This window comes from Myodes glareolus, chromosome 11 (genome assembly GCF_982192425.1).
Source record: "Myodes glareolus chromosome 11, mMyoGla1.1, whole genome shotgun sequence".
Taxonomy (NCBI): Eukaryota; Metazoa; Chordata; class Mammalia; order Rodentia; family Cricetidae; genus Myodes; species Myodes glareolus.
Genome location: NC_142036.1, coordinates 84,561,921 through 84,588,076, shown reverse-complemented (window position 1 = coordinate 84,588,076; position 26,156 = coordinate 84,561,921). Strand labels below are relative to the sequence as shown.

General features: G+C 37.0%; 1 protein-coding gene across 6 annotated transcripts in view; it reads left to right on the top strand.

The window, feature by feature from the left end:
• Positions 1–26,156, top strand: part of Agmo (alkylglycerol monooxygenase) — a 273,840-nt gene that overhangs the window by 81,936 nt on the left and 165,748 nt on the right. For all 6 annotated transcript variants that reach the window (XR_015004483.2, XM_087911831.1, XM_087911830.1 and 3 more), the window contains exon 4: positions 17,423–17,526. Coding sequence is in view for 5 of the 6 variants with exons in the window: in XM_087911831.1 (XP_087767957.1) it covers positions 17,423–17,526 (104 nt within the window). In the remaining variant the exon portion in view is untranslated. The remainder of the gene's footprint in view (positions 1–17,422; positions 17,527–26,156) is intronic.

Below are 26,156 nucleotides of genomic sequence, written 5' to 3'. Positions count from 1 at the left end.
GCAGTTACTTTGGTAAATCAAGCAATGTTTTATGATAGGTAAGAAAGAAAAGCAACGGCTGCATTACTTAGACAGTCACTTCCAGTGTCTGAATAGCTCTGAATAACTTTCATTTATATTGACCTACATTTACCTCCAACATATGACTGAACAACTTCATTGATCACTAGAGGGTCAGACAGTCACCATTTGTGTTTATGACAAGCTGGAAGTATTGTTCGGGCATCAGTGACACATTAACTGGAGAACAGGCTAACACAGTACTTCATGCAGCTATAATTTATTACTGAGGACTCTATCTTCTGAATAAAACATAATTGCCATGCTTGAGAGTTAAAGTCCACATATTAATTACATTACCATATGAATTCATACCTGTTTCTGATATCTTAAAAATTGGGTATACGTTTGAAAGTACTAGTTGCGTAGCCTGACACTTGATGAGTATGTTGACCAACTGCGAGGCAAAATCAATATTATTACCAAAGCAAATAAATCTACTCTAGTTATTTTTCAGGATATTTAAAAAGCATTGATCATTTCTCCAATGAATAGTAATTATATACTTCACCTGGGAAAAACAGCAGAGCAGGTTCCCTCACAACATAATACAAGGAATACAATGCTTGCTGAATTTTGTTAATAATTTTGCATGAAATGTATCAAGTTTTTTTCTATAAAATTATGAAGCCTGGTTATAACTCAGGTTAACTCATTACTACAGGGCATATACAAGTCTTTCCTTGCTTAGTCAGTGATATAGTTCTCTGAAGGGAGCATATACTTTGATTGCAGCTATCTGAACACTGGGAGGTAGACTCAAGAAAAATAGTGGTTTTGAAACATGTAACAAAAAAGTAATTAATAGTTCAGGCTCTCTATGGGGTAGTTGAATGACTGGGCAAGAATTTTTCAGTGACATATTGGAGTTCGTTACAGAATGGCTGAGTGCTACACATTGTGTTGCTAACCCTATTTGATGTCCATGTCCACGATTGCTTTCTTCAGTGCTCTCCGTGTGTACACTGGTGTTCTTCATCACGTGTTCAGTGTTTTGCTCTGTTGTGTGAAATATATTTTTACTTCCTTCACAATGACCTTTTATGACTCAGGACTTTGATTTTGAGTAAATGCTATATGTTTTCTTTCTCTTTTACCTAGGCTTTTGTATTACTTTGAATAGTCTATTGCTAGATCCAAGATTGTTTTGCCACAAGCTTGTATTCCTTTCTAACAATTTGTTGTTTCAGCTTTTTTAAAATGTGTCTTCTGTCCATATGCATTAATTTCCATGTAGGATGCATCCAGTACACTCAAAGAGGAGGTATAAAAATATTTATTTAAAAAAACTAATTTGATAGTGACTCCTTACTGAATTTTATTTTACCAAGAAAAAAGTGAGCTGAAATTGTCCAGTTACATAGGAGAAAGAGTGCTATAATCATGTAATCTACATATGCTAGGTGTACAGAACACAAGTTGACCACATACCATGGCTTTCTGGAAAACTTGTCACATCCACGTGAAAGGTGATTTGTTGTCAGGTTTCTACACACCCATATGTAAGTGGGACATAACCTCTGGCTTATGTTCCTATGTAAAATCTTGTCAATATCCAGTAAGTTCAAACACTGTAGTGAAAATCAGGAGATCAGCACAGGGCCTGAGTGTCAGAGAAACATGCTATATTGGTCTTAGAAAGACAGCAAACATAAGAAGTAACAGCCCCAGATACGCTCATCATGAAGACAGGAGGGTCTGAAGAACTACTGTTTTAAAATACCTTGGAGAATAAAAGAGCAAAAATAAGTAACATTCTAATTGTATTATATACATAATATGAAAGATTACAAAGTTCACATGCTGCTTTAGACATAAAGTAAGCTATATATTTTATGTAATAAATTAAGAAAAATATTAATATGCACTTGAAATTAAAATTCAGAATTAAAAAATTACATGTTAATGACATTATAACTGTCAGTAACTTCTCTACAATGTTTAGTATTTTGTTAATAATGAATTGTGTTTTTTCTCTCTCATTTTTTTTACATTCTTCTTTCCTCCCTCCCTTCCTTTCTTCTTCCTTCCTTCTTCCTTTAAAGATGTTTCTTGTACTTTTGTTCAATTTTCTAGTTGTTTTGCATAACCACACACACACATACACATATATTTATATATACCCTCACATGCTCATATAGACTGTAGCTAATGCTGCTAATAGCAATTGTTTGACTATGTCATGACAAATAGGATACCTACACACCTAAGCACAAAAACATTTCTACAAGGGTGTGGTAAGTTCTACTGATGCAGCACCCTTATATAAACTTTTGGGGAAAAATGCTACTTCCTTTTATAAAGAAAATTGTGATCATAATAGATTTTTAAGAATCTAAATAGGGGCCAGAGATATAGCTTGCTTCTATGCATAAGAACACTTGCTGCTTATGCATAAGACCCAGCATTGCTTCCCACCACCCACATAATTCCATTTTCAACGACTCTGAAACCTTCTTCTGCCATCTACAGTCACCAGGCATGAACAAACTTCACATGGATTCACACATAAAGACAATTACATGTATAAAATAAAAATAAATAAATGTTTAAAAGGACAGACTAAAAGTAAAAGTAATGAGATGACTTTAAAAAAACGAACTTGAAGTACTTGAAATAAGCAATGTTAAAAGAATTCCCATTCTTGATTGAGGAGTAAGTAACTGATGGAGGAGGGTTAACTGTCTATGTGTTACTTTCATTGGTTAATAAAGAAACTGCCTTGGCCTTTTTAATAGGCCAGCCCTTAGGTGGGTGGAGTAGACAGAACAGAATTGTGGGAGAAAGAAAGCAGAGACAAGCAGACGCCATAGCTCTCCTCCCCGAGATGGACCCTGGTTAGACTCGTCCTGGTAAGCCACAGTCAAGTGGCAACACGCATTAATAGAAATGGGTTGAATCAATATGTAAGAGCTAGTCAATAAGAGGTTATAAGTAATTGGCCAGACAGTGTTTAAATGAATACAGTTTCCGTGTAATTATTTCGGGTAAAGCTAGCCGGGTGGCGGGATGCAGCCCGCGTTTCTTCAACAGAGTGGCTCCCAACAAGTAACTTTAATTTTCCTTTCTCAAAGTAAAAATAGCTTATTAACAATTAACAAAGAAAAGATAGGAAGAAAAGTTGAAGAAAGAATGGAAAGAATAAATTGAGGCAAATAAAGAATAACATTTTTAGATTCTGTAGCTTTGGTTATTCTCTGCACTGGGTTGACAAAACTCTGCCCTGAAGAAACTTAATGCTGTGCTCATTTTCTCTTCTTGTTCAAACCATGACCCAGTTTTACTGAGGTGGCTCTTCTCACCTCAGATAAATTAACCCTCAGAGACTTAATCTTAATAAATCATCAGCTTAATCTCTTTAGTGTTTCTAGATCTTGCCATGCTGTCAATCAATACTGACCATCGAAAGTTGACTCCTTATTAACTTGCCCCCAAAACATATCATTTTCAGCCAAAATCTTCCACTACTTGTTGCACCTGATTATGGCCATCTCCAAATAAAAAGCACTCAGGCAAACTTAAAAATTCTTCATAGTCTTTGACAGTTCTGACACTGTTCAAAAGAATAATGGCAGAGTTGGCCTTGACACTCAGGTGATGTCTTAACTGTGAGAGCCCATGTCCAATTAAAAAGAAATTTCATGGCTTTAATATATAATTGCAAAGAATAAACACTTTTATTCCCAAAGGGGGGAGTCTGGACATGACAAGGGAAGGTTAGACCAATGCAAGATCAATACCCTTTGTGGAAAAAAGTCACATGCTGCTGGTCCAGATTTGGCATCTGGAGCTCATGATAGAACCATCTGGACACCGAAGGACCTAGGGAAGCCCTGGAGGTCCAGCTATGCCGCATATATTGTCTCTCTGTTCGGCTAGCTCCACTTTACACCAACATCTTTCCTCAGTAGTTATCCCAGGCCACGTCATCAAAACTTCCTGATTTATCATTACTGCTTAGGCCTCAATGTCACAGCTTCATGCAGTGGCCTCCTTGCAGAGACTCCGACCATCTCCGACCATCACAGACATTGCCTGGCTTCAGTGTTCTCTGAAATTGTGGAAAAACAATTCATAAACTTCTCAGTTTTGCATTGTGCAAGTTTTTAAAGCCATTCTCACAAGGACAGCACTGCCCAGGTCTGCTGCTGGCTCAGGATGGAGCGTGCCCTGCTAAGAGAATAGCTGCTTCTGTTTCTGTTTGCCTTCCAGCATTTCTTGGGCAGAGATTTCTCTAGTGATGATGTTCAAGCAGTGAATTCATTCAGCTGAATTTTCATCCAAGCCTTTCTCCTTTTAAATACATCTTCAATTTTCTCAAGTTGGAGGACTTGGTGGGTGAAGCCTTTTCCCTGAGACACTCTTCCTGTTGTCTCAGTGTAGAATTCTCTTTTAAAATGACAGCTTCTTTTTCAGAATCCATCCTGACCCCTGCTTTAAACGTGCTCTTGTGCGTCTCATCAATTTTCCCAGGTTTTCTATCTCTCTTCCCAGCTTTGTGGCAGTAACCAGGAGTTAGTACAGAAAGTAGTAACCGTGCCACAGCCAGAATCCGTTCCAGTTTAGAAATTTTCTCCACCCAAACAAATTAAGTCACTACCTTTAAATTCAACCTCACATAAATTTTCGGGACATAGACCTAATGCAGCTAGATTCTTTATCAGTATCACATAGATGGCTTCTGGTCTTGTTTCCGTGACCCAGGCCTCCATTGCTTTCCCTCTTCACCCAGGGGGTATCTTACAGAAGTTTGTTCTCTCCTTCTACCATATTAAACCTGGGATTGAACTCAGGTAGCAGGCTTAGTGCCACTGAACCACCTCACCAGCTGTATTATTTTTAATATAGTGAAAAACAATGTTCAAAGATGATAATCTTAATTTTTCAACAGCACTGAAAAAAAAAACCTGGCACAAACCTTAGTAAAACACAGAGAACGGGATTCTGTCTTGTTTCTTCTTCCAGTTAGCAGGAAATGTCTCAGATGTTTTGAGCTATAATAATAGAATACTTTAAACTTAGTAATTTTTTCTTTTATTGATAATAGCTCTTTTTTTTCATTCTCCCATGGTATATTCTGATGTAGTTCCCCTTCTTCTGTTCCTCACAGTTAATCTCCTCTTCCTCCATCCAGAATATATCTTCTTTTGTCTATTAGGAGAAAATAAACAGCCTTCATTGGATATTAATGAAACGAAATAAAATACAATAAGATAAAGTAAAAACTAACACACTGGAATTGGACAAAACAATTATAATGCAATCTCACTATATAAAAAAACTAATTTTAAAGCATATTTAGAATGATGATCTGAGAATAGAAACATATATACATATACTCATATAAATACAGCTCCTTAACTCATAGCAATCCTGGCAGCTGGTCACTTGGAAGGGAGAGGCAGAAAATAAGAGGCCAGGCTCAGCTACATAAGATCTTTCCTTAGTAAAAAGAAAGTAAAAAAGAAAGAAAGAAAAAAATGAACAAAAACAAAGCAAAGCAAACAGTACATGGTTTTTCCATGACCTCAAAGCCTCTAAATGGTTAAATTCTGCAACAGCCATTTCCCTTACTACGGAGCTCAGTGGTTCCTAAACACCTGCTTCATGTCTCTCTACATAAATTCCTTTCAATTTCCTCGCGGTGCAAAGTGCTCAGTCTTATTGCTCTCCTCTCCATAGGGGTGAAGGTACTGCTGGAACATGTTACACTGTGGAAATCACTCCTAAAATGCACACTGACAATTGCTGTTATTAATGCAATTGATCACTAAGCTCCTACGTCTGGAAGAAGAGGGTCAGAGTGTAGTTAAATAGATCCAGATCCTCCCAGGCTACCATGGGGATGACATTCTGGTGAAAAGTTTAATGATAGAGGAAATTTTGAATTCCGAATCTCTTTTAGCATTGGCTAGCACTATTCAGCTCACATATGAATGTATTCCCATTAGTCTTGCCATCTGGTGCCCTAACATCTAACCACTAAGAGTTTTGAGCATTTGGGGAAGGTTTTGTTGGCAGCTCTTCTTGCCGTTAAAGTATTTCCCCTCTGAATATTGGCCATCAAAGTATGTGAGATCCTGCTGAGCGAGAGGGCGAGGACGTGGAGGGCAGCGAGTCTGAACAGTTGGCACTTCCTAGCAGTGACTCCAGACATCAATCTTTCCTAAGACAGTCCAAGACACATGAAAACAAGAACTCTCTTAAACGAACAAACGGTGTATTATCCAACCAAAGGGAAGAAAGAAAGGAAAAAAAGATGGCCACCGAAGTATTTTCTAAGGAAGCTTCTTTATAAGGAATTTGTACTGAACTTATTTAAGAGTTCATTTGGCTTTGAAAACACACACACACACACACACACACACCATCTTCATAATGAATGTATTTATTACATTCTAATTCTTTATGACACAGTATTTGGAAATAAATTTACTGCATGTAGAAGCATGTATGCATCTTTTGCTTTACATGGACATGTAATCTTACCTAGCAGAAAACGCTAATTTGGTCACAGTTTCTTTGTTCTCTGTGGAAGACAGCATCAAAACTGGACTCGGTAGAAGAAAATTACAACATTTGACATGAAAGTTTATCACAGGGAGTGAAAGTTAATTACAGGACAAACTTGTTTAAATTATTATTTTGACTTATACTAGCTCATAATGTTGCAGTCTAATAGATGTATGGACTCTCATAGCCACAGCATACTGTACATCTCTGATGTCAAAGAAGGTGAAGGCTCGTGGGTAGCATACTAATTCATGTGAGACCCAAACTTCAACAACATCATAACTGTCTATAGCTGACACCTTTTTGCTCTTATTTAATGTGCTATCATTTAAAATATTTTTATTATTTATAATTATGTATATGTGTTCAGGTGAATAGATACCCACAGAGGACAGAAGAGGACATCAGATCCCTTGAAACTACAGTTATTGGCAATTGTGAGCTGCTCAACATGGGTGCTAGGAAGTTAGCTAAACCCTCAGCAAAAGCAGCATCTGATCTGAAACACAGCTGTCTTTATAGTGCCTGGATCATCACTTGTAAACTGAAGGGTTTTTATGCTAATTATTTTAATAATCTGTTTCTCATACTTGGTTTTAAATTATTTTTAATACAAAATGGTACTTTTTGGGAAATGCACATGTCCATAATTGCTCCCTTACTTCTTCTGCATGTGTGTATACATGTACATGCATGTGTGTGCCTGTGCATGTGTGTTCACCTGTATGCATAGGGTAAGACTAAGTCTGGTTCTTATTGGAACCAGCATCTTACCAGTGTAGGAATCAGGGAAGAAGACAGAGGGACACATGGGTGATGGGGCACGGTGCAATCGGTAATTAATGATCCACTAGACTGCTTAATACAAAATATATAGCTTTAATAAACAGAAGGAAGACTTACACCAGAATCCCAACGATCCGTCCAGATGCAGGAACCAGGCAGAGAGCGCTAGGGGAAGTACACCCGCCAGGTTTATAGGTAAATTATTGCCTTAGGGCAACACGCCCCACGGACAGAATGTGATTGGCTGAATTCCCCTATCACATGGGGAGCATGTGACTTCTTCAGATTTGAAGACAGATGCAGATCACAACATAAGGAATGCATGGACATACCTGTGTGTACCAACCATTTCTCCATTTTTAGTTTGGGTATTATGACAAACTTTAGGTGTTTTCTGTGACTGTAGCCTATTTTTGTCATGTGATATAATGACACTTTTTGTACAAGTATATATATTGTGTTGAGAAAATCCCCAACCACAAACATCTTTTCACACTTTCTCCCACTTCCATTAGTTCCCTTTATTTCTTTAATTCTGCTTCTACTTTCAAGTCATACAAACCCGGGTTCATGTAGCTATTTAAGGTATATGCGTTATATATGAGAAAAAACATTCAACATTTGTCTTCCTGAGACTGGTTCAACTCCACTATGATTATCTCCAGTTGAAACCATTTTCATGCAATTGATATAACTTTGTTCTTCATGGACAAATGGACTCCATTGTATACACATGTCACATTCATTTCTCCAGCCATACTTTTGTTGCTAAGCACCTACACTGCTTTCATAACTCAGTGTTTCTGAATACAAGTGCCAAAATAAAATGCTGTGCAAGTATATATAAGATATATGGCCTTGCCTGGAGGTGGTGGCTAACGCCTTTAATCCCAGCATTTGCGAGGAAGAGAGAGATGGATCTCCGTGAGTTTGAGGCCATCCTTGTCTACAGAGCTAGTTCCAGGACAGGCTCCAAAGCTACAGAGAAAGCCTGTTTCGAAAAACCAATATGATCTTGGTGGCGTTTGTGTAAATACCAAGTAGTAGTATAGCTGGGTCAGTTGGTAGATCTCTCTTATCCGATGCCTGTATCTTGAATCCTTTTTTCCAGTTTTCCTTTAACAATTTTGGAATTTTGGAACTTATTTTAAGGTCTTTGATCCATTTGGAGTTGATTTTCTTAGAGACTGAGAGGAATGTAATTTCATTATTTTGCAGGTCAATATCTAATTATCCCTGTTTGTTGAAGAATGACTATTTTATCTCCCATGTAAAATTTTTTAATATCTTTAAAAACATCAAGGTGATTATGGCTGTGTAACTTTAGGCATCCACCACTATTGTCTCCCATTGTGCTGCGGGTCTGCTCTGCGCTAGCAGCAAGCATTCTCATCACCCTCCCTACACAGTATCACAGGATATCAGCTCTGATGATAACAAAGAGTTTGCTTGTTCATTGGTTTACTTTAGCTGCCCAGATTCTTTTGCATTTCCAAATGGATTTTCACATTTTTTTCTCCTTCTATGAAGAACGGCATTGGAATTTTGAAGGGAACTACATCTAATAATTGGAAGACTTTAAGAAGCATACCCTAATTTTCTGAATGTAAATTATAGCAATACATGAATGCAAGTTTCCATTTCAAAATATCTCCGTTAGTCCTTTCTACTGTGTTTTAGATATTTTCATTAAAGAGTCTCTCACTTCCTCATCTTCATTATAGAGAATACTCTTTTTTAAAAAAAACTATGACTATGAATGAGATTCTTTCCCTGAATTCTTTCTCATCATTCAAGGATACTGTTTTTACATGCTGATTTTCTGTACTGAAGTTATGTTCAAGCTTTTTATCACTTAAAAGAGTTGGGTCCTTGGAGGCTGGTTAGAACAAGGGAAGAAAATGGGAGTCCACACAATTGGATAAAAAGAGGATGACCAGGAGCAAGTGGTGCTGATTAAACCAAAAGAAAAGACATGAAAGGTATAATTAGACTCCAGTGTTTTGAAAAAGTCAAATAGAATCACCTCTAAAATGCAGGCTTCTGTTTTAGCTAGAGGAAACTGATAACACTTTTGAGGTGATTCATGACATCAGCAATGATCTTCAGAGAGAGGGGAGGATAAGGAAGCATTTCTTCTGCCCTTCTTAGATGTTTAAGATGAAAACAATGGTCAAGGGAGTTGTGTGTTATAAGATAGAGTGTTTTTGTAAGTCTAACTCTGCTTTTCTTCTTCCAGCATTCAGTTTAGGTTTCTGTGACTAGCTCTATTCTACCCTATCAGCAAGGGTCAGTTTCTCTATTAACCAATGGTATTCACAGCATACAGGGGGAATCCCATATCACCAGGTTTATTATAAGGACCATTTAGAATCGCACTATAAGGTACCACAGAGGAAAACTAAAATACTCAGTTTAAGATTTTCAGGTCTGATATACTCTGATTCTTTTGCTGAACACAGCCTTATCCTTTGCAAGTTCAATAACAATGAAAACTTCTAATGTAAAAACTAGACTCATTTGCTATGGAGTACTAAAAAACAATTTCAAAACAGAAAGATCAATTGCCAGACATGTTAGAAGTCCTTATTAGCTACAAAGAGAACCTGGCATGCTTTGCTGTTGCTCACAAGAGTAATCTTCATCCACCCAGGAGGTTTGCTGAGCAGGAATTCAGTTTGACTTGGGCACTCCTGTACGTTTCTAGTTGCTTGTCTTTTTCTGACAAGCCTGTATTGTTTTGCTCACCTGGTCATTTCTTTGTGCTACACCCCTTTCAAACTTCGTAGTTATTTGTTTTTGACTTCTGCTAGTTGAAGATACAAATTACATAAATCTTTGTCCCAAGCTAAATGTACCAGAAGTTCATTATTTCTCTCAGCAGGAAAGCATACTGCATAGGAGTGAGTGGGAACACTTGCCAATCTAGTGTACGCCGTTCACATAATGGCAATTCTTCCCCATAATTTCTGCTCCCTAATTTAGGTTGTTCAAGTTATCATGCATGCTGTTACTGTGGAAGAGATGCCACTTTCTTTGCAAAAGACACAGATCCCTTGGAATCTGCTTCTTGTAAACAAGGAAAACCTTGATACATACTGAAGTCCACTGTAGGACTTGGATGTGACTAATCTGAGCTACACCCAAATGCATGAGGTTTGTTTATTGAATGAATAGGTGGCCATGAAAAGACATTAAAAATTATTTAATTCACTAGTTTTTGAAGTGTAATACTCATAGTTATCATTTCAATGCCTGTCAACTTTTGTTTAAAAAATGTTTTCTACATGGAGAACTGATGTATCAAATTTTTGAGACATTACATAATCCCTTCAACCAAAATTGTCTCTTTCCTAGACTTTTACATTTCTTGACATTCCAGTGGTCATATCATTTGGTGGTTCTTCAGTTTCAACAACACATCCTCTGTTGAGGAGAAATTTTTGGCTACATTTTCAAAATTTCCTATCTGAAGACCCTGGCCAAGACCTCCAGCTGTGTATGAAATGGACAGAAATCTGTTATTGGTCAATATCAAACCACAGGATCACTGTGAGAAGAAGGTTACTAAGGAGGAATGGCACGGCGAAGAGAAACAAGGGAGGCAATTGACTGGACTGTCTCATTCGTAACATTATTTATAGTTAACCCTTACCATAACCTGATAATAAAACAGACAATAGACTGAACATTTATAATGACCTTTGGATACTAAGTGGCCAGGTGATTCTGGTTGAAAATTTTACCAAAGGGTATACAGGCGTACAGACAGCTGTATGCACAAACCAGCTTGAATAACAGGGCTGTGTGATTTTCCCAACGCTCAGTGCGTCTGTTCTAATAAATATACAGAATATACCATACACATGATCTGTGGGTATCTATGTGGAAAATATGCTCTGGCTTTTGACTCAGTCTTTTTGAGAGAAAAATACTCCATTTTCCTCACCATTCAACAATTATATCCTTATTCTATTTATTTATTTATTTATTCTTTATTTATTTTATTGAGTGTGATGTCATTACCATTAATGAATAAAGAAAATGTCTAGGCCTGTTGATAGGGCAGAACTTAGGTAGGCAGAAAAGGCAAAACTGAATGCTGAGAACAAGAAGGGCAGAGCCAGAGAGACATCATGGAGCTGCTGGATACAGATGCTGGGAATTTTACTCAGTAAGCCACTGACACATGGCAATACACAGATTAATAGAAACCGGTTAAATTAAGATGTAAGAGTTAGCCAATAAGAAGTTAGAAATAATGGACCAAGCAGTGTTTTAGTTAATACAGTTTCAGTGTGATTATTTCAGGGCAAAGTTAGCCAGGTTGCTGGGACAAACAAGCAGCCCCTGCAACAGAGTTATGTATTTTTCTCTTTTTCCCTCCCTTACTCTCCCTCCCATTCTACCCTCTCCTTTGACTCCTATGCTCCCAATTTACTCTTTTTCTCCTTCCTATAGAGATTCATATATGTCTCTCTTAGGGTCCTTTTTGTTATCTACTCTGGCTTTTCTTCAGATTGTATGAATCTTTCACCTTTATTCTATTTCTTAAGTTTCTGAAAGTTGAATGAAGTATGCACAAATATACCCATATATATAAAACATTCTTGGTTTTAGAGCATAAAGTATAACTCAGTAGTAGAGCAATCATTCTTATCATGGGAGTCACCATTACATTTCATAAGAACTGCTATAATCCCTCAAAGGACATCACCCCTAAATAACCAAAGACCACTAAGGTTCCCATATCAAAGTATTTGGCATGAAATTTCACATGAACTCTTAGTACCAAAATCACATTTAAATTACAGAGGAGTCTTCAAAATACGACTTCAAAGGTCTATTTTACTTTGTCACTTTATAATATATTCAATAACACTTCTATCCAGGGCCAGTGTGGTGTTTATTTTCTTGTTATTGTTGTTTTATTTGTTTTGCCATTCCTAAGATCTCCTACAAGCCATAAAGATGTTATTCCTCAGCACTGGAGTCATAGTAAGCCTCTGTGACACAGAACATGGTACTGAACAGTCTTTCCTTCTTCACTGGCAAATGGATTCTGAAGAAATATTACTATTTACTCTTTCTTTCACTGCAGCCCTACTTTTATATTATTAGATAGTTAAGTCAAAATTAAATTCACAACTATATATTAAAATGGTGGGTCTTTAAGAAATCAAAACTTATCTGTCTACATTTGGGAAAATGTAGACTTGGGCTTTCAAAGAAGGATGATAATCAAGAACTTGGAAATAATAACAGGATCACTGTAGGAAGTAGAACAAGATGCTGGGAGGACCTGCAAGAGGGACCTGGCTTGTAGGTGCTACTAACAAAATACCGACTATTGTCTTCCCATGATGTTTGTAGTCCTGTACTTCAGCAAGTGACATTGCTTAGAGAATGAAGTAGTAGTGCATGGTTCAAGTGGTCAAGATACTAAGAGATAAGAGACACAAGAATACTTTGGATTTCCGATCACACTATCTTCTTTGACTTGGTTGCTTCAGACAGCTGGTGGAAAGAAAACGTGTATCATTGAGCTTAGCCAGTTGGAAATGCTTTTAAGACACAAGCACCAGTTTACTAAGCATCATTTAAAGTACCTTCTCCAAGCGAGTCAGTATATAAGAAACACTGAACAATGAATTATATGTTTGTAATAAGATCACTGTATTTTGGTTATTGGTTTACACTTATGTTGTATGAACAAAAAGTATTGATAATGATATTATAGTCTGAACAATAAACAATACCCAGTAAAAATACAATAAAGATTTGTGTCATTTTTTTTATGGTCAGTGATGAAACTAGGATCTGTACTGACTTTGAGGTACTCAAAGTCCCCACCCACTGTATCTGTGAACCTGAGGGCCCTGGGGTCACCATTAAACACGGAATACTGCGTGTTTCCTTCAATGGGGAGAGAGTGAATTAGATTTCACATTGACATCCATTGTCTCCTCTTGCATGGCATTATTAAGAAATTGTCCTGTATATTCAAGTAAGTTCAATAGAACTGGGAAAGACAGCCTTTTTGACCATTAACAAGAATTGTCAGGATGTAGGCATTTATTAACTTTTTAGTAGGCAGGCTACTGAATGAAACTGTATCTTCATTTTCTCATCTACAGACAGGATTCTGAGGAATAGTGTTAGAATGTGTAGCATGTATCCATGTTCTTTAGGTGCTAGGCTAGCAGCCCAGTGATTTCATTATTCTTTAATCAATGCTAACCATTCCTTATCGGTTTCATCTTGAAGCAAGACAAAGGGAAGCAGCAATATGCCATCATTTAAATCCTTGTAGTAGAACTCATGGATCATATTTGCATTCATAGATTTATGAAGCTTCACCTTAAGGTATTTTGAAAACAGGGAATGAGGATCATCTGCAGGGCTGGGTCTCTTAGACTTAACACAGCACAGAGAAAACAGTGTCTTCTCTGTGGGAGCCCTGGCAACACAAATCTTGAAAAAATGTTCCCGAAGTATTAAACACAAAATGATGCAAGTTGTAATCTATAGATTTTCTAGAAATCAAACATTTGCTCATAATAAGTTGTAAGCAAATGTATTTTAAACAATTTGATATATTTTTTGCACTTAAAAAAAAACAATGAATTACATGCTAGTGTAGCGAATCTTGTTTGAATATGTGATATGACATGATATATAGCATCGTCTAAGTTTTTTCACTGTGGAGCCTTTTACTTATTTCATTTCTTTATTCTCTCATTCAGTACATCCCTACTGCAGCCTCTGCTCCCTCTGCTGTCCCCAACCATCTTTTCTCTCCCCCCGATCCACTGCCCCTCAGTTTTCCTTCAGAAAAGAACAGGCCTCCCAGAAGTGTTGACTGAACGCTGTAAAACAATACGCAATAAGACTACACGGAAACCCCCATACCTAGGCTGGGTGAGGCAACCCAGTAAGAGGAAAAATGTCCCGCAGGCAGACAAGAGAGTGAGAGACACCCTCGCTCCCATTGTTAGGAGTCCAATAAAAATTCCAAGTCCAACAACCACAGCATGTACACAGAGACAGAAACCAGCCTGTGGCTTATATGAACCACACCGGTCCAAGCTTAGAGGGTTTATTTGTTGTTAAGCTGTTCAGCTGATGGCACGGAGGCAGCTGTAGTACATCCAGGGTGTCGGCTGCACAAGAGTCTATCTAAACTCACTGGCATGATTGCTGGCTGGACTCCTGATGTTTATACTAACAAGCTTAGCCCTTGACGGCTTGTTAGTCAAGCCCTTCTCCAGTTCCCCTTCAGATGTAGCTCAGCAAAGGAGAGCTTCCACCATGGCACTTGGGAATGTGAGACTTTAGAGAGTAATTGAGACACAGCTACTCTTTTTGGTAGTGAAAATGACATCGCATCCATCATCGTTGCCAACATCCTATTTCCTAGAAGGGAGTCACTTAGCTCAGCTGATTTCAAAGAAAGGCTCACCAAAGGCATGACCACGAGTGGATTGGAATCACCAGAGCCTTGCTCTCGGTGGGCAGGAGAGACTCATGCGTTGCACAAGCACAAAGCTTTCTCTCTCAGAATCCCAAAAGGTCCATTCTATCATGCTACCAAAGGTCTGAATTTCATAATATAAGTCAGGAACCATTTTAGTCTGTGTCTATCTCAGCCATATAGGTGAATGGGAAAAATACAGAATGATAAAAATTTTACTGTTTCAAAAATAATTATATGGATGCACTTCATTGCCAAGCATTGAATATTAATAGTAAAAGGTTTTAATGCATCATATACATTTTATAAAGATTTGCTCATTTCTTTTGTGCATGTATCTGTGTGCGTGCATGTACGCATGTGTGTGTGTGTGTGTGTGCATGTGAATTTTCGTATGCATGTGTGTGCGTGAACTGCACCATGTGCAAGCAGGTACACTGAGAGGCTATAACAAGACATGGGATCCCTAGGAACTGGAGTCACAAACAGTTGTGAGCACCCAGTGGGGGTGATGAGGAAGAAACCTGGGTCACCTGAAATAGGAGCAAGTTCTCTGAACTATTGAACCATCCTTGCATGACCTGAAATTTATGAATTTATTTAAAATGTTTGAAATTAATAAGCTCAATAATATAGCATACAGATTGCATTACAATTCAGCAAAATGAGTAGATTTTTGGCTACATATCAGTCAAATATACTCATACAAATGTACATTTTGGCACTGTAAATAAGCATAATTATTTCTAATTATGCCATTGCAAAGGCCGAATAAAATGTTATGGGAACATAAAGTCTACAATTTACTTATAGGAAAAGAAGAAATATCACTCTTGAACAGAGTATATAATTTTATTAAATCTTTCCAAATAAAACACTTTTATAAATATTATCATTTTTCCTCCTTAATATTTGTTTCCATTTATTAGAGCAAGCAATTTACCAATTCAAGCATCAAGGAAGGTAAACAAAAAATTAACTATTAATCTTTTCTTATTCCATTTATATAAGAACTATTGGAATTATTTTCTGTAAAACATATTTTTGTAGCCATGCTTGAAAATGATGTACTTCCAATAAGCTGGATATAGACTGTGCAAAAAAAAAATCCATTTTTCCTGCCTCTTTTCCACTCTTAGAAAGCGACATAGGTGTGCCCATGGGATCCGGTTACTGCATGCTGTTTATGCAGCTGCACTTCATTGATCTTGGGCTCCTGTTACACAGTTTGTGATGGGAAGAAAAGGCTTTCAAAACAATGACAGACACAGATCTTTAACCTCCACCTTCACGGATTGTTTGTTCCACAATCACTTCTGTGGAGATTATCAGGCAGCAGCGACAGACTACCTTACTCCTCTCTGCCCCTGTATTTTGGGTGTGTTAGGATCAGTATTTAGAATCAAATATTGGTAGTCAATAAAAGAGACATGTTTATTTTAATCAAGGCTTATTATAAGTAGCAGGCTCTAAAATGTTTGATATTGAATTTTCTATGGAGAAAATGGTGTTTAAATTATTTTATAGGGCTCAGTTGGTAAATGCTTTACGAAACTTAGAAAATTTGTCAAATTTACTACATCTTAAACAACGTCCACATAACATCTCAAGCTACAAAGAAACAGCCCTTGCAAATATCTTATATGTAGTTATGTATATAATTAATAAGCCAGAAGTTTGGGCCCTACCCAGTTTCAAATAGTTTCACGTACTATGTCTGTACAGTGATAAAGGAACTTATGAAGAATTACTGCTAGTTTGTAAAAAATAATTCTTGAATGTCTTGGGTACAGTGAGTTTATTGGGAGTGATTAAATGATTAAAACAATTACCAAGCACAGTCTAAGTGCTTACCAGTGTTAAAGGAACACTTTTCCCTGCTTGACATGACAGCAGGCCTCGTGAGAGAGATCTTGACAACTCTTGATGCCATAAACTGTCTCCATTTGCTTTTCTCTTCTGAGGGCACATGGACGTCATGTGAAGTGGTGGACATCTTGGGCAGCCATGCGAAGAACCATGTACAATGAGTAGTGTGTGGATAACAAAGTATAATCCTAAAGATCAGCTTCAAATATTGTTACGATTTGCTTATTCCAACGGATAGCATTTGAGACATCTCAAAAGCCACCAGAAAATAATATGGTGTAATATATCATTATATCCTAATTTCTCCCATTGGAGAATTCGCCTTTAATTGGAAACATGGTATCACACACGAAAAACTCATCACTTTTCATCGGCTATGTTGCTGCATCACCGCACATTAGTTTTTATGATCTGTGATACAGCAAATGCTAGCAAAGCATACATTTTGGAAGTCATTTTATTTCAGTGGTGGTATATAATTTTGCCCCACATGATGTGTATATTTACTGGTTACACTTCAACTTCCATTTATTTATTATTTGTATTCTGTATGGTTCCAAAAATGCTCCAAGAGACCTCATTTTCATTATTATTTGGTTGGCTAGCCGCTTCTGAGATGTGCCAGGCTTTTCCTCTATTCTTACCGGAGCAAAGCACTTGGCTGAATGGAAACAGCTTTCTTCCCATTCTCATTCCTTGTTTTAATCATGTGTCTTGCAGAGATTAATATTATTTGGGCTGCACACCAGGCACACCACAGTTCTGAAGACTATAACTTAAGCACAGCACTGAGACAGTCTGTCTTGCAGCCATATACTTCGTGGGTAAGTTGTGGGAAATTGAATCAATGAGATAGAATCATTTGTTTTTTAAATCTCAAGTCTTTCTGCTTTTTCCTGTTAAGCTACGAGAGGATGTGTTCTAGGTGCTTCATTTTTCTCTAAATGACTTTTTCATTTCTTGAACACCAGACATATATGATATAAGTACTCTTTCCAGAATTACATTTTTGTTTGGTGTGAAAGTACTCCTCAAGACAGACAGCAATCTCAAAAAGTACCTGTCCATTATTAATATTTTTTTACATAATCTTAACCAGTAGGCAAATGTACATACAATGGGTTTTAGCTCAAATATGTTGATAGAAAAATTTTAGACATTCTGTTTTTATTTAAAATTTTTCCGTTTTTCAAATAGCTTGGAAAATTACCATGAAAGTTCACATGGTATAGGCCTGGTCTACAACATAATAATATTTAGGAGATTCAGAGTCCAAAGAATGTATTACTACATTTGGCATGCCACATGGGGTAACAAATTATGGTTGTTTTTTTTTTTTTTTGGCTTAGTGGCTGCAAATGAATCTACTGATACTTTAAATGCCTTATGTTGCCCCATGGCTCCACAGTCAATGCCCTCCCAGCATCTCACCTACAGCTTAGAGATACTTCCTTTCCTATGGCCCCAGCTCTGTTATGGTTGAGATACATAGATTTAAACAAAGTCTTTATCACTTTCTTTACCAATAAATACTCAGAATTCAGATATGGCAGTAAAATTCTGATAGATCAGAGAGGCCGAGAAGTAACCAGATGACCTTCCTTTTTGACTGGAGACTCAGTAAAAGAGGCATCTCTCCACTGCTCCAAAACCAAAATAAGCACCAAGTCCCACCCTCTCCTTCTTGTGTGTCTCTCTTAATGAATTCCTGGCTCTTCTGGACCAAGACTCTCTATGGCTAATGCCAATCAACTAGATGTAGGCTCCAACTCCTGAAACAAGTTTGCTTTTATTCAATTACAATCCAAGTGAAAAGAGTCAGTCATGGTTGGAAAATTATGTAAGCACGAGTGGGAAGCTGCTGGTCACACTGCTTTGGCTGGCAAGGAGGAAGATAGTAAATAGGAAGTGAGTCACATGAGTGATTTCACAACTCTCCGCAACAGCAAGACCAGCTGGGTAGCTAATGTTTGGACACAGGTGCATATAGTATATGCTTCAAATTGAAATCCCAAGTGTGCTCTTGAATTAGATCAAGCAGTGAAGTAAAATATAGTTTAATAATTCCTCTAACTTTCAAGAACAAATACAATGTTAAAGGAGTCATAGATCAAATATGAATAAATTAGTACACTGACCATTTATGGTCAAGAATGAAGAGACAAGTAAATTAATAACAACAACCTATGAGAAATCTGAGAAGGAAATATAAGAAATTACTCAAATAGTCAAAAGAAATATTGTAGATTTTTAAGATTAACAATATAAAGCCTTTAAAAAGCAATAAAAAATAATAATATTTAGGAGACTGACACCCTTTCAGATTTGGTCTACTTGAAAGTCTACCATATACATCAGTTGGAGATACTTCCTTGGAGGTATAATCAGGTTTCAGTTGCTTCTTTTTGCTTTTTGTTTGAAGAGGTGATTGGTAAAGATCACAGACATGCATGCTCTTGAAATTCATAATGAGGTGCCATAGAAAAAAGGGTATCCTCACTATACTTTCTACATTTGCAATATCTAAACTAATGGATTAACTAAGCTTCTTTTTAGAGATGAGTTCTGCTCTTGGAATTCTTGGTAGTGATTTCATATCATTGAAGTACTCTCTGTGGGTAAGAGATATGTTTCTAGGAACTATAATATATAGGAACTATAGTAATTTGACCTTTATAATATATAGAAACTATAGTAATTTGATCCTAAGATTATGGAATTAAGTCTGCATTTATATTTCAGAGAAAATAAAGAACAGTATAGATGAATTCATCTATGCATTTATGTAGCCCAGAAGAGTATAAATTAACTCATTCAGCATGGTGCCTGCACAATTGATTCTTGTATCTATGTTACAAGTCTTTACTACCATTAATGATCTTTCTTCAGTTATTATCGATTTTGATCTTGTTAATTAGTACATAGTTTTTTTTTTCTATGTCTAACATTATCCAGAAGTCGAAGTTCAATGAGGTTGGTTATATGTTGCAGAGAGAGACTGCTTGTTAGTCCCAGCCTTCCAGAACCAAAATAATCACACAGAAACTATATCATTTAAACCACTGTTTGAATCATTAGCTCTATCTTCTTATTGGCTAACTCTTATGTCTTAAATTCACCCATCTCCATTAATCCGTGAATCACCACGAGGTCATGGTCTACCAGCAAAATTTCAGCACATTTGTCTTTGGCATCAGCTCCATGGTTTCTAGTCAACTCTGCCTCCTTTCTCCCAGCATTCAGCCTGACTTTCCCTGCCTACCTCAATTCCCTGTGCAGGCAGGTCCAAGACAGTTTCTTTATTAACCAATGGTATTCACAACATAGAGAGAGGAATCCCACATCAGTTATATATATAAGTGGAAAATTCAGATCTTAAAGAGGTGCCTTTCAACTGAGAGAAAATTTAGTACTGGGTACTAACCCAAGTAGCAGACAAGTCAGAGACATATAAAGTCTGTAATGATACAGTTAATGAGCAAATTGTAAAAGAACCTTCCTCTAACTTTATTGTACCAAAGACTAAAACATGCCTTAATTTCAGCATTGCTGTAGCAAAATGCTATGAACTGAGAGGCTTAAAGCAACACAAAGTGAATTGTTTTAAGAAGTCCTAGAAGCTAACTGGAAGTGTTTCAGTGCTTCCTGAGTGGTGTTACCACAGAGGTTCCAGAAAATATCTGTGCTAGATGCTGTCCTGGCTTTTAGGTTTATTAAAGAAGAATAACAAGCACTTGTAGTGGCATTTTATTTGAATTTTTATCAATAAAATGTTCCTGAAGATCAGAGAGTAAAACAACCCCATGGGATAGCCTTACAGGCCAGGCAGTGGTGACACACACCTTTAATCCCAGTAGCCATACTAGTTTGCCCTAGAAAGCCAGTGGTAGTGGTGCATGCCCTTAATCCCAGTCCTAGAGAGGAATATAAAATGGGCAGAGCCAGCTCTCAGTCTCATTCTGACATTTCCTGGAGGCAGGATCACCATTTTCTGACTGAGATTGAGGTAAGAGCCAGTAGCTGGCTGCTTTGTTTTTCTGGTATTCATGTTGAACCTCAATTTCTTCTCTGAGTTTTTATTAATCGTGCTTCAAGCATCGAAACTTTTCCATCACTTTGTTCCTGCTTCTTTGCTCACATTTACCTTTTTTAACTAAGGAACTAGTCATTCTGAATGAGGAACCCATGGGAGGCTTATTGAAGAATAAACAGCAGGGAAGAATATAGCTGTATTTAAAGTTGACCAAGAACATAAGTGCAGTTAATGAATTGCTTGTTGAGAGAAGAAAAGATACATTAGAGCATTATATACTTCACAATTTGAAGAAATCTTCTATTTTATGCATAATATACTTTTAAAAAAATATGTCAATGAATTTCAGAAAAGCCCTACACTGCCATATTGGAATGAACAATCCTAGATTAAAATGCTAATCCAGATACTTGATCCCAGTTTACTCTAATCTAGTTTACTGCCTCTCTGCCATCCCTGCTGTTAAATGATTGTGCACAATGCCAGCTGGAGTGCCAAGTCCTAAGCACAGTAGTGAAGTCAGTGTTTCACCAACAAGGTTCAGGACACTTCTTCTGCTTTTTGACAGAATATTAGTCAAAAGAAGTGGATCCAAATCTGTAACCAAAGGGGGCAGCAGCTTCCAGGCAAGTCTAAAGGAAAATCATTGCAAGCAACAGTAGTATTGTGGAAAGGCAGGGCCGAGAGATCCAACCAGTTAATGTGAAGGTTGAACACAATGTTCTTCTACAAGACTATGGAGGAAACAAAAAAAATTCCTGACAATGAAGATTATCTCTCATTTAGATGACATTAGAGGTGGTGACATTCTTGAAAAGTATGTGGACTGAAATCGTTGTTGAAATGGCGTCACATGAAGTCGCCCGCTTCACTGAAATTATGAACTATTTCATCATCTGAATAATTTCCATGCCTCCCTTTTATAATAAACTGATGACATCCATCTCTTAAGTTTAGTTCCACTGTACTGTCATAAACATTTCCAAATAAAATAATGTAAACAAAAAATGAATGTGTCCAAGGTGAAAAATGAGTGCAAATCCAAGCAAAATGAGTTCTGCTCTCATCTATTCCCAAAGTAAAGTATTTTATATTATTCTGTCACAAATAGAAAAAATGGGTTAAATTAGGAAATGAGTCCCAATAATGTCAGAAATTGCTATTTATTTGGGGAGAGGTGATGGAGGAGCTGACACAAAGGAAAAAGAAAGGTTGGGGGCTTAAGTCAGCCTACGTTTTTGACTAGCGCTTTCAGATCCCTTCCCCTATGTAAGGAAATCAAAGTCAGATTTCTGATATCTTTCTTTTCCTTGAATTATCTGTAAAATTTCTTATCAGTAGTTATAAAAGGCCTATAATTTAACAGTAACCAAAGCAACCACATATTCCAGAAGAAATGATAAATGAGTCATGTCTTTGAAAGAAAATTGGTGTGTGAGATGAAAAGCAAAATTAAGCTCAGCTCTTTTATACTATCATGAAAATTAAAGTGGCAGATATGACATGTAAAACAATGAAATTACAGATTTAATTTTCTAGAATTTCTAACCATGGTATTTGTATTTTAAAGACAATTTTAAGCCTCATGCTATATACAAGAGCTGCAATTTATAAAATACAATTAAACTGAGTGTCATTTTATTTACAATATACTGCTGTGTATGATTTTTATACACTTTTTTATTCTCACATTATACATGTCAATGCAATATGTTAGTGGAATTAATAGTACATATATAAAATGCACTTAAATCATAACTTGCGTATTTACAACTTATAATTATATAAGAATCATTAGAATATTATTTTCTCCAAACTGAACCAAGACTCCCTGAAAGGTTGCTGTGACCACCACCAAATATTACTTTGCCCAACAAAAATCAGGAAGCAGTTTGGAGAAGAACTATATCCATATTCCCAAATATTGTTAATATTTTTTATATTTAAAGGGAGATAGGCTATAAAGATGGATACTTTGCATTGGTATGGATCTTGGTTTATTGATACAAATTTAAAGTCAATTTTGTTATATATATGTTTCTCCTCTTGATTAAGATATTGTGTTTGTACATTTAAACATGTAATGTATAATTAAAAATACAGGTTAATACATAGTCATCTATAATAGTCAAACTTGTAATCATGTTAGTTAGATTTTTCTAGATGTCCAGAGATGTATTTCAGATGGATAGGCATTCTTCAAACCTTTCAAAGACTACAGAATATGGCATTTAAAATATTTTAAGAATTTGTGGCTTATCATGACAATGAGACACATCTGCTCCTAGCAGCACCAATTACTTCAAGAGGAAGATGGGTATCAAAGAGGCTCCTTATGGAGTTGATTATCCATTTGGGCAAGAAACTGCTCTTGCCTGGACTGCTTAAGTGAACATGCAGAACCCATAGAGAAATTACTTCTGAATTTGCTTAAAGATGAGACCGTACTATGGGTTTCCTGCTTCATCAAATAGTCTGCCATACATTCTGCAGGATACAGAAGAAAGTGACTAACAAACTGTCAATATAGGTAGAACTGTCTTTAAAATGTCCTGATTTGTGGAAAAATCTGCTGGATAGTATGGGTCTTTAGGCTGAAGATGGATGCCCCAATGGTACAGAAGAATGTTGGGTAGCAAGATGTTTTGGAAATGGCTTACAATGAACTTCCTGTTTACTTAAGGAATATTCTATCCTTCTGGAGTTGTTGATGTAGTTAAAGAATTTATAGTTACAGTTTTCCTTAGATATGATAAAAAATAAAGTAGATATAAATTTTGTAACTATAATTCTTGCTTGATGCCTGTTTTGCCATGTAATTTTGCTGTTAAAGATAAAACCTTGCTTTTTTATTTAAAGAGAAAAGGGGAGGTGATGTGTGATTTTCCTCTGTGTGCTGTGAATACCATTGGTGAATAAAGAAGCTGCCTTGGCCTGTTGATAGGGAAAACTAAACTGAATGCTGGGAGAAAGGAGGCAGAGTCAGAGAGAAGCCATGGAGCCTTGCCAGAACTGAGCAGAACTTTACCACATAAGTCACAGCCACATGGCAATACATAGATTAATGGAGATGGGTTAAATTAAGATGAAAGAGTTAGCAAATAAGAAGCTAGAAGTAATGGGCCAAGCAGTGTTTTAAGTAATATAGTTTCTGTGTGTTTATTTCAGTTCCTAGCTGCTGGGAACTAACAAGTGTTCCCTCCTCCAACATTGAACCATTTGGCTTAGCTGTTTACTAGTGGGCAACCATCCTACAAGCCCTGTTTTTCTTTCCAGCTCTGTCTGGGTCTACTTTATATTACAGGCGAACTCAGTGGCTTCATTCTCACGGCTAGCAAACCAGCCAGCGTGTGTAGGAATCATTTTGGTCCACTTCGAAATCTTTGGTTATGAAAAAATGTTCCCTCCATTCATATACTGCACGGGCACCCCCAGGCCTTACACACTGGGAGTCCTGCGACTGTCTCTGTTTTGTGTGGCCCTAACTCTGTCCAGCGCTTCCAGACATAGAAAAGCTCTCTACATGCTCAGCAAGTTCTAAAACAAACATGAAATCTCACTTTTGTCTCCTCTCTGCCCTGTTGAAACCTTTCTAGGATTTCAGTTCCTTCAAGCTCTCCCCACTGATACCTCAGGAACTATAAAGACTACAGAGAACAGTGAACTCTTTGCCATTTTCTCTTTCTATTCCCATTCAGATGTCTTCAATCAAGACATGAATTCACAGGAGAGCATGTCATTTTACTCTGCTTTTAAAGATAATATTCTTCTCTCTTTAGTTTAGTCCTTAGGCTGACTGCATTACTGCTCTCATAGTCTCCCTTGAACATATTTAAAAGTGTAACATGTCACTTTCTGCCCAGTTTCCCTAGAATAATATTAAAGTGCTCCCATGTAGCCACTCAACTTTTTCTTTCCTTTATCCATTCTTTGTAATTTTTTTGTACCAAGTCACAGGCACGATAGAGACTCTGATGAATTGAAGCGATCCAGTCCTTCTTCAGGAAATGCCGGGTCATCCCAGATCATTTTCAGTTACATTAGCAGCCTATTTCTTGGTCTCTGAGACATCTGTCCAAGCCTCCCACAGTCTAGGATTTTTTCAAGACTAATTCCAAAAAGTGTGACAATGTCACAATATTTATATTCCTCCCATATGCCATTAATTTATGGCTTCAAGATGCCAACTCTTAAGCACTGTTCTGCTACCTCCTTGCAGCAGGGTAAATTACCCTTACTTTGTCTCTGCTGGACTTTTTTTTTTTGTTTTGTCTTATCCTCATTGTTTCCTCAAACACATAGTTCTATAATAACTCTATTGTATGTTAATTATCTCATAGAATAATCAACTAAGTGTGAACAGTGTCATTTAAAGCTGAAGAGCCTTAGCGTGAAAATAACATTGGTGTGAGTGCTAGGCGGAAGCTGATGTATTTGGTAAACAACTTGCAGTATCCTCTGTCCCGGGTACTAATCGAGCATGAGGGCTTTTCAGTCAAATCATTAAGTGCATTTAAGGACTTATGGCAGAAGAAGAAGTTAAATTATTTGTAAAGGATGTGGACAATCGGATCCCAAGATTGGAGATGGAGGCTCACTGACCTGGAGATGTAACTCTGTTAATGAGCACTAGGCTTTGATGATCAAGGCCTAGAATTTGTTCCTCTGGCATGCAGATGAAAAGAAAAAGCAACAAAACCAAAACTGAAGAGATAAAAGAAGGTTGAGGATGGGAAGGGGGAGGAAGTAAAGAATTCTCATATCTACACCACATTTACTGCTTTGCTTTCAGGCAAAAGAATAGGACCTTTCCCCTACAGTTTTCTTTAAAACACTGAATTAGTCACAAAGAATTGTCTTTCAGTTTATTATTGTAAATTATTTCCCAACTTTTGCTTTCATTCTTAAGAAAAATGAGTTTTAGTTAGGGAAAATGGTGCCTCGCTGAAATCCCAGCACTTTGACACGAAGGTAGTTAGATTTCTAGTTCTAGACCTAGACCAGCCTGAGCTACATAGTCAAAATGATCTCGGAACAAGGCTGCTACATCTAGCAGTGCAGAGGTGTTTGCTTAGCATGTGCTGGGCCCTCAGATCATTTCCAAGACAAAAACAAAACAAAAACTCAACTAAGACTCATCATGGGTTCCTGTTTGTGAGGGTCAGCCCATCACTGTGTTTATTAAGACAGAAGATTTCTGGAACTTTTTAAAGTTGATCTAATCCTGCGAAAAATCTTTTCAAAAAAGAAACTCTTCTTCAGATTGATAGAGTTTGGTTCACATGAGCAAGAAAAGAATCTGAAATGTCCCTCTACAGAACAAATGTGTTTAGTGTAGCCATAAAGCCACCTTTTGTATAACAGCTGTAGTTATTATAAGAGATTTTTTCCACAAATTTTGCATAAATATAATGTACTCTA